The sequence below is a fragment of the Rhamphochromis sp. 'chilingali' genome (genome assembly GCF_963969265.1).
Source record: "Rhamphochromis sp. 'chilingali' genome assembly, chromosome: 1".
Lineage (NCBI taxonomy): Eukaryota > Metazoa > Chordata > Actinopteri > Cichliformes > Cichlidae > Rhamphochromis > Rhamphochromis sp. 'chilingali'.
The window spans coordinates 34,622,695-34,641,908 of record NC_137929.1 but is presented as its reverse complement, the minus strand read 5'-3'; the positions used below and the strand labels follow the sequence as shown (position 1 = coordinate 34,641,908).

At 41.5% G+C, this 19,214-nt stretch overlaps 1 protein-coding gene across 1 annotated transcript in view; it reads left to right on the top strand.

Moving 5' to 3' along the window:
- tbc1d19 (TBC1 domain family, member 19) overlaps nucleotides 1-19,214 on the top strand; it is a 28,342-nt gene that overhangs the window by 5,790 nt on the left and 3,338 nt on the right. The window contains exons 6-18 of the mRNA XM_080893994.1: nucleotides 35-98; nucleotides 849-895; nucleotides 978-1,088; nucleotides 1,668-1,740; nucleotides 2,342-2,380; nucleotides 5,689-5,801; nucleotides 10,878-10,952; nucleotides 11,042-11,104; nucleotides 13,661-13,745; nucleotides 14,162-14,206; nucleotides 15,905-15,937; nucleotides 16,043-16,152; nucleotides 16,248-16,339. Of these exons, the coding sequence (XP_080750120.1) occupies nucleotides 35-98; nucleotides 849-895; nucleotides 978-1,088; nucleotides 1,668-1,740; nucleotides 2,342-2,380; nucleotides 5,689-5,801; nucleotides 10,878-10,952; nucleotides 11,042-11,104; nucleotides 13,661-13,745; nucleotides 14,162-14,206; nucleotides 15,905-15,937; nucleotides 16,043-16,152; nucleotides 16,248-16,339 (950 nt within the window). The remainder of the gene's footprint in view (nucleotides 1-34; nucleotides 99-848; nucleotides 896-977; nucleotides 1,089-1,667; nucleotides 1,741-2,341; nucleotides 2,381-5,688; nucleotides 5,802-10,877; nucleotides 10,953-11,041; nucleotides 11,105-13,660; nucleotides 13,746-14,161; nucleotides 14,207-15,904; nucleotides 15,938-16,042; nucleotides 16,153-16,247; nucleotides 16,340-19,214) is intronic.

The following is a 19,214-nucleotide window of genomic DNA, read 5'->3' as shown; positions in this document are numbered from 1 at the left end:
TTGTTGAAATCTTGTCTTTCCGCCTGCTCCACAGAGGCCCGCGGCGGAGCAGAAGGAGCTCACCAACAAATGGAACGAGATGGGCACAGATGAACCAGGTCTCAAGACACTACCCAGGAGATTTGGCCTCGAGCAATCTGCCTTTTATGATAGATTAGTGTTGATGCGTTCAGGCGCTGCTGTATTTATCGCCAGCTTAGCACATCTCAAAACCAGATCTGCTACTTCCGTGTTTGCTTCCTAAGCCGCGCTAATGCAGCCAAGGCTTTCTAAGGCACTCGGGCTCTGTAACATCTAATAGCGCACAATGTAGCTTTTTGCAGAGCACACGCTGGAATTGTGCTGCCAAGCCTCCCCATAGATGACTGAGCCTGTGCTATGAATTCATTTTTGTTGTTTAAAAAGAGTTTTTATTGTTGTCAGAAGATACGTACCACTTTGACTTCAGGCCACCGCGTTTACAAAGAACACCCTAATCTCGTGTCCTAACAGTGCTATCAGTGCTCAGTGGTGTATAATAACATTTAGGATGTGCCGTCCTTCGGCTGTAAACATTTTGGATCGTGAATCTAGAAGCTGTCCAGACTCCTGGTAGGGAGATAACCAGCAGCACCCCTTCCTCTCGTCGAAAGCCTTAATGTGGCCTTGTTCTGAGGATGACACGGGACTGGAACTTACTGCCGTGCTATGAAGACGGTGGACAGAAGTTCCACTTAGAGCTGGCCTTTAATTTGCATAGATGTGTGTTTAAGTTGAAGTTGATAAATTAAGTTCGCAAAGAAATGGCTTTTTTGACTGCTGTTACATAACACATTGTAAAGATTGTTTACGTGTTTATATCGCTGCAGATTTGAGTCGCTTCAGGCCTGTCTATGCTCCGAAAGACTTTCTGGAAGTAAGCACATTCCTCGCCTTGTTTTTTTACTGCTATTATCAGGATTGAACTCCATTATGTTACATAAATGCTGTCTAAACAGGTCCTAATCGGTTTGCGGAACCCCAACCACGATAGCAGCGAGGACATCAGCGTCAGGAGTCACTGGGGACTCATCCAGGTTCCTCTCAATGTCAGGGACATCCCACACCTGGTAGGGATCTGTGTTCCTCCCCACTTCACTTCACATGTTTGTGGGTCATAGGGATTTGGAAAAACTTGTCCTTGTGAGTGGGATCAGACACCAGCAGCTTATTCAAAGGATAGCTAACATCACTCCAATTCCTAAGTCTCTGGCTGCCAGTTTAAAGGCTTATTAGCTGTTTCTCAACCTGAATATCCCTGATATTCTACAGCAGTATCGCCCAGAGAGGCCTCGTAGCTCAGTGGTAGTGGTGCCCAGAGCAAACTCTGAACAAGGGGAAATAGCTTTTTGTCATTATGCAGCAGTGAAACTCCCTGGCTGCTGTTCAAGCTATTAAATCCTGACTAATAGCTGTGTTGTTTATCACTTATTTTCATAACTCGTCACTCATGCCTTATAAGCAAAATATGAAGAAGTCATGGGTGTCTTAATAATGTCTCTTAATATATTTCTTTTTCTTTAACGTTTTGTGTTTATTAATAAAAACGTCTTGCATTGTGTTGAGGTAGAAGTGTATTCTTTGAACTGAAAGAAGAATAGATTGTACATTTATTCATGCGTTTTGTGTCTGTTGTGTTAAACTCTCAGAGAGAGGCCTACTCAGAGCTGAACCTGACCAGTGGACAGATGGGGATTGATGACCACGCACTCATCCATCCAGGTATTACTCCTTTCTTGGAAGGAGAAGGATGAGAAGGCTGATAGCAGATACTTAGCTTGGTAGTTATCATGCCCTAAAAGACATGTTCAAACTGTAACGATAACATGCTGGTGGTTGTAGAGTTTTGTAAGTTTATGGCATACATATGTGAGAGTGCCATCATTGTTTTCATCTAACCATCAAGAAAAGAAGCTCATTAGTTTTAAAAACTTTCAGAGGACTTTTTGTCCTATAAAATACATAATTTGTAGGCAAGCTTAGATCATAACAATTTTAATTATCACTCAGCAGCATTTTAATACCAGACCTAAACACATTTCTGGTTGTGATTAAGAAAGAATACTCTAGAATAAATGTGTTTACCTAATGAACAGAGAGCTTTAATGGTGTATATACCACAGGGACTTCATATCAGTCCTTGTTCCTTTCTTGTGCCACAAGGGCCGTCTGGGATTTCTCAAACAACATCTCGGTGAAGGCCACATATCGACATTGTTACACTTTGGTGTTCAGGCTTGAAATAGAATCCAGCATGTCTGTTTGTAAATTGAGCAGATAGCACCACTGATGGATCTGTGCTTTCTTTCTCGTTCCTGTACAGACTTGTTTGAAAACGAGTATGTGCAAATCGGAAAAAAAGGTCAGTGTTTGGTTCTTGTTTTTATTCCTTTTTTTTTTTTTTTTTGTGGAAATGCTTTGTTGAGCTCTATTTTCTTCATGAGATTTTGTTCATTGTACACTAAATTACCAAAAGTATTTACTCACCCATCCAAAATGACTGCATTCAGGTGTTCTAATGAACACTTCCATGACCACATGTGTATAAAATCAAGCACCTAGGCGCACTATACACCTCACCTAGGTTGAGGTGTATAGTGCGCTGAGGTCGCCCACTTTTGCAGAATCAATAGTGACGGACCAACAAACTTCATGCGGCCTTTGATTAAGTCAAGAACTGTGCGTAGAGAGCTTCGTGGAATGGGTTTCTATGGCTCAGCAGCTGCATCCAAGCCTGACGTCACTAAGTGCAATGCAAAGAGTCAGATGAAGTGGTGTAACGTCAATGTGGTGTGACTGAACCTTATTTGTCTGGCAATCGGATGGACGATTGGTGGAGGGGTCATTTTAGACAAGTTCACGCTCCCAACTTTGTGTGAACAGTCGGGGATGGTCCCTTCCTGTTCCAACATGACTGCACACCAGTGCACAAAGCAAGGTCCATAAAGACATGGATAAGTGAGTTTGGTGTGGAACAACTTGACCGGCCTGCACAAAGTCCTGACCTCAACCCAATAGAACACCTTTTTGGATGAATTAGAGTGAAGGCGTGTCTGACCTCCAAATGTGCTTCTGGAAGAATGGTGAAAAATTTCCATAAACACTCCTAAACCTTCGAAAGGTTTTCCCAGAAGAGTTGAAGCTGCAATGGGTGGACCGGCATCATATTAAACCACATCGACTAAGAATGGGATGACCCTCAAAGTTCATTTATGCGCGTGAAGGCAGACAAGCGAATACTTTTGGCAATGTAGTGTAAATCCACATCCTATTGGTCAAGAATGTACCAGTTTGTTTGTCTTTTGGGAAGGCAAGGAAGGAAATACATGTCCTTTCAATGAATATAACATGAAATTTCTCTTAAGAAAACAACAAAAAACAAGGATATTTGCTTTGAATGCCATTTTTGCCCATACATTCCTCTATGCTAAGTACAAATATGTAGCAGCTTAAGTGTCCTAACAGAGGCAACCAGGAATGTCATTACCTCGTCATTTTTTAAGACTTCTAAAGGATAACTCCAAATAAGACAGAAACTTGATGAGCAGACAGTCTTGTTTCTAATTTTTGTATTTAAGAGCCTTTTTATGGAGATCTTTTCAAAACTAATCTAATTATATCAACTGTGACCCATTTATGGAAGCCCCAAAATAGGCACAAGTGTTACAAGCAGAAAGTGTGATGCAGAAAGAGTACTGAGAAGTAGTGCTGTGAGATATTGTATGTTTTGGTACTGATCCAATACCAAGAGAAAATACAGGGCTAGTACTGCCACTACTAATATTGATACTTTTAGCCTACAACCTGCGTCTGTCTCTAAAGGAAACCATGTATCCATCCTATCTCAGTAGTACTGATCCAGTACCAATGCCAGCGTTGCATCAACAATATCGATAATTGGATCGATGCGCCCACCTCTAACGGGAAGTATTTGTGTGAGTCAGTGAATGACTGCCGCCTCTGAGTGGAAGCACGAGCATTCAGATTGGTAACACTTTAACTGTTAGCTCGTTGCTCTGTAACAACGCCACCTGTATGACGGCCAAATCAGATATCAGCCAACAAGAGTCTTACAAACACAGGCAGTAGTTTATTTACACAACCACGACCCTCAATCTACCGTTCGCCTCTGTGCCTAAGCTGCGCCTCGTGGTCCAGACGAAGCAGTAAGTGCACTCGAATACGAAATGTAGGAAACGAGGAGCGTGTTCGTTTATGTTATGACTGACCAGCACCTTAAGTCAAGAGCTGTGTGTTTTTGGCTCCTGTCACAACAGAGATTTAGGGCAGAATGGGGAAGTTCAAGAGTTTGTTTCCAGCATGCGCCTGAGTGATTTCTTGGAAAGCTACGCAGAATTTATGGGAATGTCTTTGTTAATATTTTTGATGTTTATACATTTTTTTGAGGAGAAAAACATCCTCCACACTCAGTCTTTTCATTTTTGTGCTACTTGTCGAGGATTCTTGCAGAATTCTCAATAAATGTTGAATATTTTGAATATCTTGTATACAGTCGTGAGCCACCCTTCATTTATTTGTTTTTGCTAGGACAATAGGAACGTCCTATGTCAGGTCTTTGCTTTATTCAAGATTTCTTCAAGCTCTTTAAGGACATGACTTTCAGATACTTTTCATCTGCTTTAGTTGTTTTGTTTTTTTAGGCCTGCCACTCTTTTCTCCTCCAGTTGTTCATATACATACATGTGTTCTTCCTCCAGTCTACTGTTTTACCTTTATATAGCCAATTAAAAAAGAAAGTAGACCCTCTTTTAATTCTAAGGTTTTAGGTATGAGGACTAGAACGTATCTTCTGGTCCTTAGGAGGACTTGAATGAATTTAAATACAGCACAACAGCACATATTACACTGTGTCATTATTTAACAGTAACTAAGTCATTTCCAAACAATCTGAAGTCCATCATTCAGCAGTGAGAAAGATTATTCACAAGTGGAAAACATTCGTGACAGCAGGAGAGCTTCCCAGGAGTGGACGCCCCAAGGCTGCAAATAACTGGAGAAATCCTCTTCTCTATAAAAAGAACATATCAGCACGGCTTAGGTTTGTAAAGGTGCATCTAAACAAACTTATGGAACAATGTGCTTTGGACAGACGAGACCAACTTGCAGATATTTAGACAGCATATCGGCACAAACGCCTCATAACATCTGTCAGCACGATGGTGGAGTTGTGATGGTTTGGGCTTGGCCACAAATAACATTCGTGTATTTACATTGAACGTTAAGACGTACTCTTACAGCAATTACAAATACCGACACAAATCCAACTCCTGTGTAGAAGAAGAATACATCATTTGAAATTCTCGCTTCTGGAATATGACTAATTTTTTTATGTAATCCATTATTATTTCTTGAATTCATCTGTCATTTAGTCTGTCAAATGTCAGAAATTTGTCACAGTTAACCAGACAAAAACACTGACTTCTTAATAATCAAATGTTTTATCATCAGGGTTCAGAAGCAGATTTTTGTGATATTTTTTTTTCACTTCATGAATTACTGAGAGAAGTTTAACATTTTGGGAACTTTTTTTTAAACCCTCTTTCTGAATGTTACGTGGGGAATTGCCAGGTGAAGGAAGCCTGGTCCTAAGGTGAATAACAGCTGTGCTATGCACCCATTCTCTGTTTTGTCTTCATGTCTCTTGTGTAGTGGTTATGGAGGAGGATAGCGCAGCAGCACAGCAGTCCAGCAGGCAGGGCTGCCCCACCGGGCTCCGGGCAGACCTGTGGGCCCTCATCCTTAATGCCACGAACCAGCCACAGGTATAGTACACTGTGCACACACACATGGCCGAGTTGCACTCTGGTGGCCACCGTCAGCTGGCTGTGTTTGCTGTAGAGCAGCCGTGCACACACAGCTGCAGTGATTCCCAGAGGGCATGTTTACTACAAGGGGAAATTTTCAGCTGCATCCATATTCACGCTTAACGGTTTGGAGCTGAGGGGCCATTGGACCTCAGGTGTATTCGTTTCCCTGGAGAACGGCACCAGGATTAAACACTTTGCATCCTTGCATTTATACCGTGCACTAAAAACCAACACATGATGTATAACACCAACTGAACTGCAATTTCTACACTAGACAATCCGTGCATTCGCTGGTGTGCTGCTTATCGGCTCGCTGCGACTGTTTGTAGAAACGTTAACATAATCAGATGCTGGGGGGTGTAGCACAGTTAGCACAAACAGTGTGGCTCCCTGTGTGTGTGGCAGAGGTCTGTGTAAACGCTGCAATCCAGAGTCTCATGTTGGTGGCAAGTTGCAAAAACAATGCTTGTGATTAAGAGATTGATTCGTTAGAGAGAGCTATGTGGGCTAACCGGCTGAGGTCTGGAGAGCGTTAGCACGGCTTTGGATACCACAAGGGCAAACACATTAAACAGTCACAGTTGGTTAGTTACAGACAGGATAAATGTGGCTGGTGCAAAATTGTCTGCATTGTGTATATTATGAATTAGAATTATCTTTCAGTAGATCTAATATGAAGACTGTAATCTCTTCAGTCAAATGACTTGGGTGTTGCTTTGATAAATGTTAAATAGTCTCAATCTAATTTCGAAAACAAGTTTGGGACGCGGTGTAATTAAACTAAATAATGCAAAGTGCAAATCATTTAAATCTTATATGTAACTGAAGAAGAGTACACATTGGCATTGTAAACAGTTGTTAACAAGATCTGCGATGGTGTGGCGGCGCATTTAGCGCAAATGGCACACATGCACAACTGTGGAGGTGTCATTGATGCTGAAATATAGACATTTACAGGCCATTTTAATAGGCACACCTGTTCAACTTGTGTAAATCTCGAATCTCTTTAATTTCTGCCAATCACACGGCAACAGCTCAATGCATTTAGGCAGCAGATGTGGTCGAGATGAACTGATGTCAGACCAAGGCTCAGAATGAGGGAGAAGGCTGTCATTTTAAATGTTGCATGGTTGTTGGTGCCTGATGATGAGCTGGTCTGATTATTTCAGAAACTGATGATTTTCTAGGAGTTTCCCCACACAATCATCGCTAGGATGTGGAAGAATTTGTCTGAAAAAGAGAAAATATCAAGTGAGTGGCAGTTCTCTGCCTTTGGATGTCAGCGGAGAATGGACAGACTGCTTTGAGCTGACAGGAAGACAAAAGCAACTCTACAGTCACCAGATCTCAGTTTAATAGAGCACCTTTGGGATGTGCTGGTGAGCTGCGTGGTGCTGTCATGTTACTTTGGACTTAAATCTCTGGGCAATGTTTCCAGCACCTTGTTCTTCCCCTGAAGGGAGGAAGTGTGCAATCAGTTTGTTTGTTTTGTCTGTTTGTTAGCAGTCTAACGTTCAAAGTTTTCAAGGTATAATTTTCAAATTTTGTGTGAGGGTAGATGCTAGGGATGCACCGATACTACTTTTTTGGAAACGAGTACGAGTACTTGCATTTCAGTACTCGTCGATACCGATACCGAGTACTTAATAAAAACATGATTTAAATTTGCAGGTAACAGCTTTAGTCCTACAATTTAACAAAAAACAAACAAACAAGGGACTAGTTTGGAATTAAGAACATTTATTTAAAATGAAAAGCATGTTGTATGCAACATATTACAGAATAAATACACTGAACAAAAATATAAACGCAACACCTTTGTTACTGCTCCCATTCCCCATGGGATGGACGTAGAGACCTAAAATTCATTCCAGATACACAATATAACCATCCCTCCCAAACAGTGGTCACAAATCAGTCCAAATGTGTGGTAGTGGGCACATCTGCTATATTGAGATAATCCATCCCACCTCACAGGTGTGCCACATCAGGATGCTGATCTGACATCATGAGTAGTGCACAGGTGTACCTCAGACTGCCCACAACAAAAGGCCACCCTGGAATGTGCAGTTTTTTGCGCTATTGGGAGTCTGGGGACCCAGAACCGGTCAGTATCTGGTGTGACCACCATTTGCCTCATGCGGTGCAACACATCGTCGCATGGAGTCTATCAGATTGTCAATTGTGGCCTGTGGAATGTTGGTCCACTCCACTTCAATGGCTGTGCGAGGTTGTTGGATATTCGTGGGAACTGGTACACGCTGTCGTATACGCCGGTCAAGCACATCCCGAACATGCTCAATGGGTGACATGTCCGGTGAGTATGCTGGCCATGCAAGAACTGGGACATTCTCAGCTGCCATCTGCCCTGAACAATGTGAACCATGATTCATCCGTGAAGCGCACACCTCTCCAACGTGCCAGACGCCATCGAACGTGAGCATTTGCCCACACAAGTCTGTTACGGCGACGAGCTGGAGTCAGGTCAAGACCCCGATGAGGACGACGGGCATGCAGTTGAGCATCCCTGAGACGGTTTCTGACAGTTTGTGCAGAAATTGTTTGGTTGTGCAAACCAATTGTTCCAGCAGCTGTCTGGGTGGCTGGTCTCAGACGATCTTGGAGGTGAACCTGCTGGATGTGGAGGTCCTGGGCTGGTGTGGTTACACGAGGTCTGCGGTTGTGAGGCCGGTTGGATGTGCTGCCATATTCTCGGAAACGCCTGTGGAGACGGCTTATGGTTGAGAAATGAACATTCAATGCACGGGCGACAGATCTGGTTGACATTCCTGCTGTCAGCATGCCAATTGCACGCTCCCTCATTGCTTGTGGCATCTGTGGCATTTTGCTGTGAGACAAAACTGCACATTCCAGGGTGGCCTTTTGTTGTGGGCAGTCTGAGGTACACCTGTGCACTACTCATGATGTCAGATCAGCATCCTGATGTGGCACACCTGTGAGGTGGGATGGATTATCTCAATATAGCAGATGTGCCCACTACCACACATTTGGACTGATTTGTGACCACTGTTTGGGAGGGATGGTTATATTGTGTATCTGGAATGAATTTTAGGTCTCTACGTCCATCCCATGGGGAATGGGAGCAAAAACAAAAGTGTTGCGTTTATATTTTTGTTCAGTGTAATTATAAAAAAACAAAATTTAATTTTACATTTGTTCGTCTGTTTCTCTGTTTAGAAGTCTCACTAGCACAGTCACAGCTGGGATGACATCAGAGGCTAGTGTGTCGTAGCTGCTCACTTTTTTAGTTAGTTTCTCAAAGGGGGCGAGGATGGCAACAGTCGTCTCCATAAGAGCCCATTGGTGAGCGGTGAGATAGTCAGGGAGTTCGTGCTCGGACACATACACGCCCAGCACTTGCTTTTGCTCAATGAGGGACTGGAGCATGTAATACGTGCTGTTCCAGTGCGTCTGTACGTCCTGCTGCAGTCTCTTTATTGGCTGGTTGAGCTGTCCCTGAATGTCCTCGAGGCGGGAGTAGGCTAAGGCGGAATGTTTAAAATGCCCAACTATTTTCCGTCCCACTGCTATAGCATCAGCTATGCTCCTCTGTGCTAATAAGCGTGGGTAAACTCTTTGTACTCGTTGTTGTGTTGGGATTTTAGGTGCTTGATTAAATTACTTGTGTTAAATGCGCTACCTTTAGAGCCTCCTCTGGACAATTTTGCTGAGCACAATTTGCAGTCCGCCTTTGTTTTCGCGTCTTCGTTCACTTTGAAATAGTTCCACACAGCTGATATGTCTCGCCTCGCTTTCTCCCCGCTCTGAGCTGCAGCCGGGGCCTGGGGGCGGGCACTCGGGGCCTTTGATTAACCCCTTACATGCCGCTCAAACATAGGCAGGTCTCAGACCGTGGTATCGGTCCTTGGTATTGGGGGACTTTTAACGATACCGGTATCGGTGCATCCCTAGTAGATGCCAATAACAGCTCGACCCTAAAGGTCAGAGTAAAAACTTTGTATTACCCACAGTGTTTTTTGGATCATCTTCACAACAATATATTGGGCCTTGGCGGACATGAGTACCTAGGTGGGCTAAACATTTGACCAAGGTCAAAATTGATCTTGAGCGCTAACACTACTCAACACTATTGATTAATATATCATATGATGGGGCACAGAGAGAGCTTATTTTTTCAATATGACGCTCTACGAGGTGACGCCACAGCAGGCTGACATCACCATAAAACATCAAAGTTTATTATTTATTTACAACAAAACAAACCGGTATACACAACACACTTTGATTCAGCAGCGTAAATACAGACTCTATAAACAGCAGGACTTTGTAGTAAGAGCCAGGCTGCATCCCTACTTCTGAATAGGGATCCTCAGCTTCCTGAGTGCTGGTCATAAACATGCACTCTTTTTGTGATCCTATTGTATCACACAGTTTGCCATTTTACACCTGATTTAACACAGTGGGATATTTCTTATTTTTTTATCTTTTATTTTTAAAGTTTTGTAGAGTGGTGTCCAATTCAGATCTATTTCACTATCCACGAATCTAACCTGTAAAGTGAACTGCTGTGACCCATGTTTCCACTCCATACCAGCAGGAGATATAAACTTGAAGTATTTTAGCAGAAGTTGTCGGAGCTATCTTTTGCTGACGCTGTCCATATTACCACAGTGCTTTCTGTGTCCTCGCTCAGCTGTCAGAATCACAGAAACGTCTGTTTTTGCTCTCAGTTCACTGCCGATCATCGTGTAGATGCTCTTTCTTTGGTTCATTTATGATAACCTGTCTCAAACCGGAGGCGCGCTTGATTTTAACCATGCGGTCGGAAACACGTCACCTCTGCGTGAAGCCTCGTTCAAACCTGCTGTAGTCACAGACAGAGAAGGTGCATAAATTTGACTTAGAGGGATCTGTTAAAGAGAGTGAGGTATATTTTAAATAATAAATGGGGGGGAATATTCCTGTTACGTTTGCGATGCGATTTATGGATTCTGGATGTGAAACCGCCTGAAAGTTGACATTAAACCTGTTGGCTCTCTGCTGTTTCAGGATGTGATGCATTATGAACAGTTAAAGGCAGGAGTCATACAGCATAACCTGCTGGTGGACAACCTTATCTATAAGGTAAGTTACATTGTCACTGTGCTCATCAATAATCTGTAACGTTACGTCATTCTGAGATCATTGTAATTTCAAAACGTCCTCTCCGACAGGATGTGAAGCTCACCGCCAGTAATGACGACTACTACTTTGTGTTTGAAGATTTCCTCTATCAGGTAGGCTCTCTTCTCAGTTTACTTACCACACCAGGAGTTGTGTTTCAAAAAATGTTGTGACCTGAGCTCAAATATTAATGAAGTGCTTGCTTGGAACTTGTTACTGTTTAGCATTTCAGCATAGTTAAAACTTTGTATCTGTTGACATGTTTCTAACTTCTATCAACAGAGTTAAAGGCTTGAAACCTGCCCGTGGCCTCCCTTATCAATTTGTTACACTTATTTTGTTGTACAGTTCAGTTGTTTACACTGTTGCAGATTAAACAAAGTCACTGTTGTGTCTTCCATATTCCTGTGAGATAAGAGCTTCTACGTCACCCAGAAACCGATTGCCCCAAACATTAAAACTCGTTTTAGCTAATTGTCACTTAATAGCAACGCTCATCTTTATCTGCCTTACTTGTTCAGCCCAGATGCGGATACGACCTTGTATTAATAGCTTCACTGGCACTCACTGCTCGGTTTCCCTTTAGTGCTCAGCTGATAAACACTTGCATGTACTGGGCAACCGGTTTATTCAGCGACTGTTTGCCCATCATGCTCCCTAATGCTAAACCGACGAACACATACGTACATGAACAAAGCTACAGTATTCCTGTCAATGTTGACTAATGTTAAACTCACTAGGCACTGAAATAATCCACGTATTGTTGCTCTTGAGCAGCTACGTAAGCAGAAGTTTAGAGTTTTCCAGAAATGTTATGCCATATTATAAAAAAGCCACACAATGAAACACTGTCAGTCTTGGATTAGTCTGCCCAGAGACTGGAACTGAACATTATTGAAGCAGTGTGGCATCATCTCGACAGAGAACAGAACGAAAGGCAGAAACTTCCAAAGAAGAGCTTTGAATGTCCTTCAAGATGTCTCGAGAACTATTCCTGTAGTCTACTTTGTCACAGTCGTTTAATGAGGCAGGTAACAAAGGTACAAACAAAGGGCAAACTGAAGCAAAACCAACATTAACCTAAACTTGGTGAACTAAAAATAAGCATGAAAAAACCCTCAACATGAAACTTGGCCTGGATGCAACAATACCTGAAACATGGAACCATGACGTGAACAACAGACAACCTGACCCCAAACAAAGGAGGACTTAAGTACACAGAGAGATAACAAAGGGATGGGGAACAGGTGGGAACACAGATGGGACAAATCAAACCTAATGAGACAAGGGGAAGCAAAACTAGATGCACTGCACATAGGACAGGGACCTTCACAATAAAACAGGAAACAGCATGGAACTCAGACATTGCAACACAAACTTGGTAACATACAACACATGGCATGAAACATAAATGGTGAGGGAAACTTAGATACAGGGGTAGAAAACACAAGGAATCTAATAAACAAATGAACTTAGCTAACCTAATGAACTTAAACATAAACATCAAAATAAACTAAAACTTAAAACGCTGGGTCCACAGCCCCAGAAACTTGACATACTTAAACAACAAGAAAGCTCAGAGTTCAGGCTGTGTTGAAGAATAAAGTCATACCAAACTCTGTTTTTCCTTCATATACTGTATTTCCATGTATATTTGGAGGTTCAGTAAATCAGTGCAACTATTTCCCTTTTCCATTGTAAGATATAAAGAAGTGAGTGTTGTCTCGAGACATTTGTACAGAACTTTATATGTCTGGAAAAATCCAGATCAGGTCTTTTGGATAAACATATATTCACGTGACATTGTTAAAGTCATTAAATCGACATTTAATACAAAAATGTAACTGTCTTGATTTGAGTTTGGATCTTTTTTTATGCTTCAGTCAAAGACTTTCCACCACAGCACTGTTCTAGTCATACAATGTGACTGCATTGATAAGACTGCTTTATTGTCTGTGTGTAGAAATGGTGAGGGTATGAAAGTTGATTATATAGAAGTCTCAAAAACTCACAAAACTCATATCATCTAATGTGATAGACTTGGCATTAGAGGGTTAAAGATGGCTAAAATGCATTTGAATTAGACCTGAGAAGTAGTCCCACAGTGACATCCCATCAAATAATCTCAAAGGTCAAGCAAACTCACGATTTGCTGCAGTCCTCATCCGCCTTCAGTCTTAAGTTAACTGTACGAATTTCTGGTTTCATCTTTTCTCTAGAGATTATTTTTCCGCGCTGATGTAATTCAGCTTAAGTGGCTAGAGGAAATGAAATTTGTTCGCAGAAATATACAGAAGTTGGACTGTAATGGAAAGATCTCTAACTCATACGGTCCTTTTGTGAAACAAGCAGCCACTTAAGGCTCGGTAACTGCCTGCTTCAGTACATCCTGAAACCCTGACCCCAGATGTTCTGCTTTAATAGATTTCTTACCCAAGAGGAATCAGGGCCACTCAAGGCCATCACCAGCACAGAGCAGATAAGAGTATTAACTGCTGTCTGTTTTATCCCCGGTTGTCAGGCGGGGGATACTGTTACATATTAGGAACATATCCTATATACATCCCTCATGAAATTTAAGCATCGCAAACCTTAAATCCACTATCTGATACCATCATTTTTAATCAGTTCATGAAAATGTGTCTGACTCCGTGTGTTTGTCCTCCCAGGTGTTGTTGTGTTTCTCCCGTGACACGGCCGTCCTGGAGCACTTCAAATACAACAGTGCCACACCTCCCAAGTCATACATCCAAGGTGAGATTATTAGCTAAGGACAAATATACACAGTTACGCATCTCTTCATGGCACGAGGCCAGAGGAATGCCCCTTCACACGTATAACATGGGTTCTCATACACCGATGACTTTGCATGTTAGCTGTGTTTATTTCTTTGAACCTGACCTAAGACGAGTGTGGGATGCAGAGGGGTGAGCATGTCTGTATGGTCAGGAGTCTGTATTTTCCAGGTCATTTGAATAAATGCCATTATTGGAAAAACAAATCAAAACACTGTTAAATGTATTTTCACTAAAATCCTGGTGATTTTATTTTCAAGAAAGTCAAAATCTCTTTGGTAGCTGCTACAATTTTTTATTTCCATGATAAGCCTTGCATGTGGTTAAAATGACTAAAAGATTAGAAGCTAATGTCATTGCTTGTCTGTCTCACAGGGAAAGTGGGAGATGAGGAGTGTGCTGTTGTTTATCCTCCCAACGGTGAGCTTTAATATTATTTCACATGTTCTGGTAGTGTTATTTCTCTGTTCAGCAATATTTTATGTAACGGGCCAAATATCTATTGAGGGAGTGATTAACTAGAAGAATAAAAAAGTAATAACTGAAGACGGGAATTCAACATATACCTGTAGTAAAGATAACAGCAAGAATTACAAGTGAAAATATGATATAATGTTACAAAATGTACATGTAATAATATGCTAAACAACCCAGCCTTGCCTAAATGTATTTTATTACACTTCTTCCTTTAAGTCACTACCTCACTGCAGACTCAGCTCATCTACATGTTAAATTAGAGAAAAGTAAGATGGCTTTGCTAATGAGATTAACTTTCCTATAGCTACCACTCTGCAACTGGTTGCAGAATACACAGTTTCACCTAGCAACCAGTGGTTGTCATGGGTCATGACCGGTCTCTAGGCCTGCATTCAGCCAATGAAATTGTTTTCACTGCCAGCAGCCACTCACAAATAGCTATTGAATACACACATTTTTCCCTAGTGTCCAGTAGTTGCCACATGGTTGCCAACTGGTCTCTTGGCCTCCCTGTGATTGAGACCTAAGCCGATTATGTTAAGCACTGCAACATGGATCTGCTATTTCCAGCGTATTCCTCCATGATATTTTGTACAAACTGAGTACAGTGGTCCCTCGTTTATCGTGGGAGTTATGTTCCAAAAATAACCCGCGATAGGTGAAATCTGCGAAGTAGCCAACTTTATTTTTTACAGTTATTATAGATGTTTTAAGGCTGTAAAACCCCTCACTACACACTTTATACACTTTTCCTCAAACAGGCATGAACATGTTCACACTTTTCTCACTTGTTTAAACACTCAAAGTTCAAACCTTCTGTCTTACAAAGAATGAAACTAAACACACCTGCGGCTGCCTTTGATGGTGCAAAATGTTTCATCGACATGTGTTGTGTTTGTTGGGGAGAAAACTTACAAACATACAGTGCAGCACTTCAGAGTCACACTGCTAGAGATCGAAGATTTATTTAAATTTGACAAGCTGAACGCATTCTGTACTGGACAGGAGACACAGCATGAGATTGAGTCACAATGGTCTACAGCCAATCAGGACACAGAACACAATGCGCTGTACTACAAAAAAAAGCATCAAAACAAATCTGCGAAACAGCGAGACCGCGAATGGTGAACCGCGTTATAGAGAGAGACCACTGTAGTGTGTTTAGGAGTTTACCAGTGATGTGTTCATCAGTTTTTGTGTTTTTTTACTGTTTGTGTTATTAGGAACTGAAGTGAAATACAAAGTACTTTTGGATGTTTAAACTTCCTTATATACTTTGTCAGTGTTCTACATTCTGGCAACGGTGTGTACTCTTATTTAGTATGGCAGCTAGGCTCACATTGCCCTGATCTCTAACCTATAAATCCATGAAAATAAAGACGATTGGCGCCATTTGTTTATCAAACCATCTCTATATAGTTTAATATTATCATCACCGAATGCTTTTCTTCACATTAGATTGAAAATCTTATATCATCACAGGCGGTATGGGGGCAGAAGCACAGCATTTACACAATTATTCACACATTCAGACAAAAAAAGTTTACCTGGAGTCTAAAGTCAATATGGCTTGTCACGCTGAAAACCTAACTGATGTTTATGTGTAAGAAATTTACTGACTTGCATATCTTTTTTGAACAGGTGTGATTCCTTTTCATGGCTTTTCAATGTATGGTGAGTATGTTTGTGATTATGAGCGGCACTCTTGCTGCTTTTTCCAGAAGTGAGACAGTATAAGCAGGATGTGACAGGGAGTGTGTATTTGAATTTCTCCCACAGTTGCGCCTTTGTGTTTCTTGTACAATGAGCCTTCCAAACTGTACAACGTATTCAGGGAAATGTACATCCGATACTTCTTCAGACTGCACTCCATTTCCTCCCACCCCTCGGTAAGATTTTGTGTTTGCTAAAAGTCAACATCCAAACGTTCTCTTCTTCTGTCTTCATGTGTGTACTTGATGTGGTTTCTCGTGTGCTCCTGCAGGGTATACTGTCTTTGTGCCTGCAGTTCGAGCGGCTGCTTCAGACCCACCTGCCGCAGCTCTTCTACCACCTGCGACAGATTGGGGTGCAGCCGTGAGTAGCACACTCCACACTGTGGTCCAGTGTATCTCACCAGGAACATGCGGCTAGCAATGCTATTGAATAATTAGCTTAGAATAACTTCCTGTCCAATCAATCCCCGCTGTATCCAGTCCAAAACCAGTTTAAAAGTGTGCTTGGGATCATTGTCCCATTGGTTAGTTTTAACGATCTAGTGGTTGCCTGTCCTCTTCTTTCATTATGCCATCCACTTTTTGCAATATACCAGTACCGCTAGCAGCAGAACAGCCCCAAAGCATTGTGTTACCACCACCATGCTTGACAGTTGCTGCAGTCTTCTCACCTTTACTCTTTCAAACATACTTCTTGTCAAACATACATCTTGTTGTGGCTAATTGTTTGTGTAGCTCAGGGGGTAGAGCAGATCATCTGCTAGTTGGAATGTCGGTGGTTTGATCCCTGGCTGCTAGTGTCTGCATGCCAAATATCCTTGGGCAATATCCACAAATCATCCATCGGAGTGTGAATGTTAGATGCACTTATGTAGAAAAAGCGTTGAAAAAAGTGCTTGTGTGAATGGGTGAATAAGGCAAGTTTTTTAAAGTGCTTTGAGAAAGAGTAGAAAAGCGCTATATAAGAAGCAGTCCGTTTACTAAATAGCTCAATCTTTGTCTTGTCTGAGCATAACATTTTCCTCCAGAAGGCAACTGACTTGTCCAGCTGCAAATTTCAATCAAGTTTGAAGCTTCTTTTTTATGGCGTTATTTTTGTGCCACTATTCTGAGCACACGTAAAAAACAATTGAGCGCACGTAAAAACATAATTTGCAGGGGCAAGTGTTGCATTTTGAGGAGAAATTTATTTTGAGCAAAGAAAAGCTACATTTGAGTGAACAAAATTCATTGCTGCTTGCAAAAAATGTATTTCAGTGTTTGCTATTATCCACACACACACACACACACACACACACACACACACACACACACACACACACACACACACACACACACACACACACAACAGCAGCCCCTCTCGCTCAGTTTTTGCATTTGCGCTTGCTCGCAATGTGTTGCTCGCGCTTTCAGCATTTCTGCCCGTGTGCGTTCAACTCTTTCTGTACACCGTTATATTTGTGCCACAAAACCAGCCAATCACAGACTTGGATGCAAAAAAATCCAATTGCCTGTTTTGGTCTCCAATCAGCTCGAAATTACAAAATGCAATATCCCAGAATGCATTTCGTCCAAAAAAACTCAAACGAGGCAGTGGCGGAGGAACACAGAGTGGCAGAGTTTGAAATATTACTCTGGGTCACAAAATAAACTTTAAAGATATTTTCATGCGAGAATGGTGCTGTGTAAACTTCAAATATCTGCTCGTTTAACAAGACATCACATATTTGCAGTATTTGCCATACTTTTTTGGTGGGTACCCTCTGAGTCCTCGAGGAGATAAAACTGGTCACACTGTGGACAGGAATGCTGGTGTGCCAGCATTTTCCAGTTCATGGCAGGCTTGACCTTTGGTGGTTCCTGGGTTGTTCCTGAACATCCTCACCAATTTCTTCATCTGAGGATTACACTTTTGGTCTTCTTCCAGACCCACATCAGAAAAACTTGTACTTGAACTCAGAAAAACCTGTTTGAACTGATGATCTTGGAATCCGCAGTTGTTTAGAAATCCAACAGACTTTCGCAAATTGTGTAAATCTACCATTGTCTTTCTTGGATCTCCATAGAGTTATTGCACTTACCCAATGTTCTGAGTATTGGTCAATCCAATGAGTGCTGTCCAATAAATCCTTTTGATATTGCAAAGAGAAACTACCAGTTGTAGTCAGTCAAGATTACTCATGAGAAGTTAACAGACCTTGTCAAGTTAAGATACTCTTGAACCTTAAGCACCACTTATGAAAAGTTAAGTGAGTGTATGAAGTATATATTTAAGCCAATATCTGTACTATTGACCCTGTGAGAATTGGAGTGCATCCAGTTCTTGTTTTTTTAAGTCGTTAAAGATATATACTGTACAATCACCTTGGAAAAGGATAAATGCAAAGAAATCCTTAAAATCCCCAAATTAACATGACATTCACGCTCACAATCATTGTATTTAAACTTCATGCATTCAGTCATAGTTGCTTTATGAAGTATGACAACTGGCATTAAAAGATGGAGCATCACATTTAATTTTCCCCACTTAGCCTGAAAAGCTCGAGGTATTGTTGTCACCATGCCGGCTGGTTGGGTCGGCACTGGGCGATGTGAACATGATAGCATAAGACTGAAACAACATAGGATTTTCAAATGAAGTGGATCTACTAAAAATCTCAGGTAAGTTCAAATGTCTATGACATTGATCTTGAGATCAAGGTCAGAGGTCAAGTTGAATGAAAATCTTGCATTGGTTAAGGTATGCAGCTAAAATACTAGTAATGCGTCTTTTCATTTTATGACCACCCAGCAAAAATGGCTTCAAAAAAGGGTTTCATTTACAAACAACCCAGCACTTTAGGATGGAAAAAAGGAGTCTGAGATTTGGCTGTGCTGGCCCACAGAATATCTAATCCGTGCAAATTTAAACACAGGATCTAAAAAGCTTTTTAAGGTTTATTATGACAATGTTGGTTTAGTAGATTTAACAAATGGAGGGTGAATGGGTGGATGGATGATTTTCTCTATACATTCAGATAAGGACAAACAGTTGCAATTAAGGACGAAACCAAATCACAGTGCTACTGAAACGTTAACACATGGCTCTGGTGTAACACAACCATACATGTGAGTGATGAAATATCTATTTAGACCTCATGGTAATTACATATAAGGTTAAACAGTCTTCTTAATGTAAAGAGTCTTTGTTCTCAGCCTGGTGGTGAGGAGGTAAAAGCCTACTAGGCCAAAGGGGT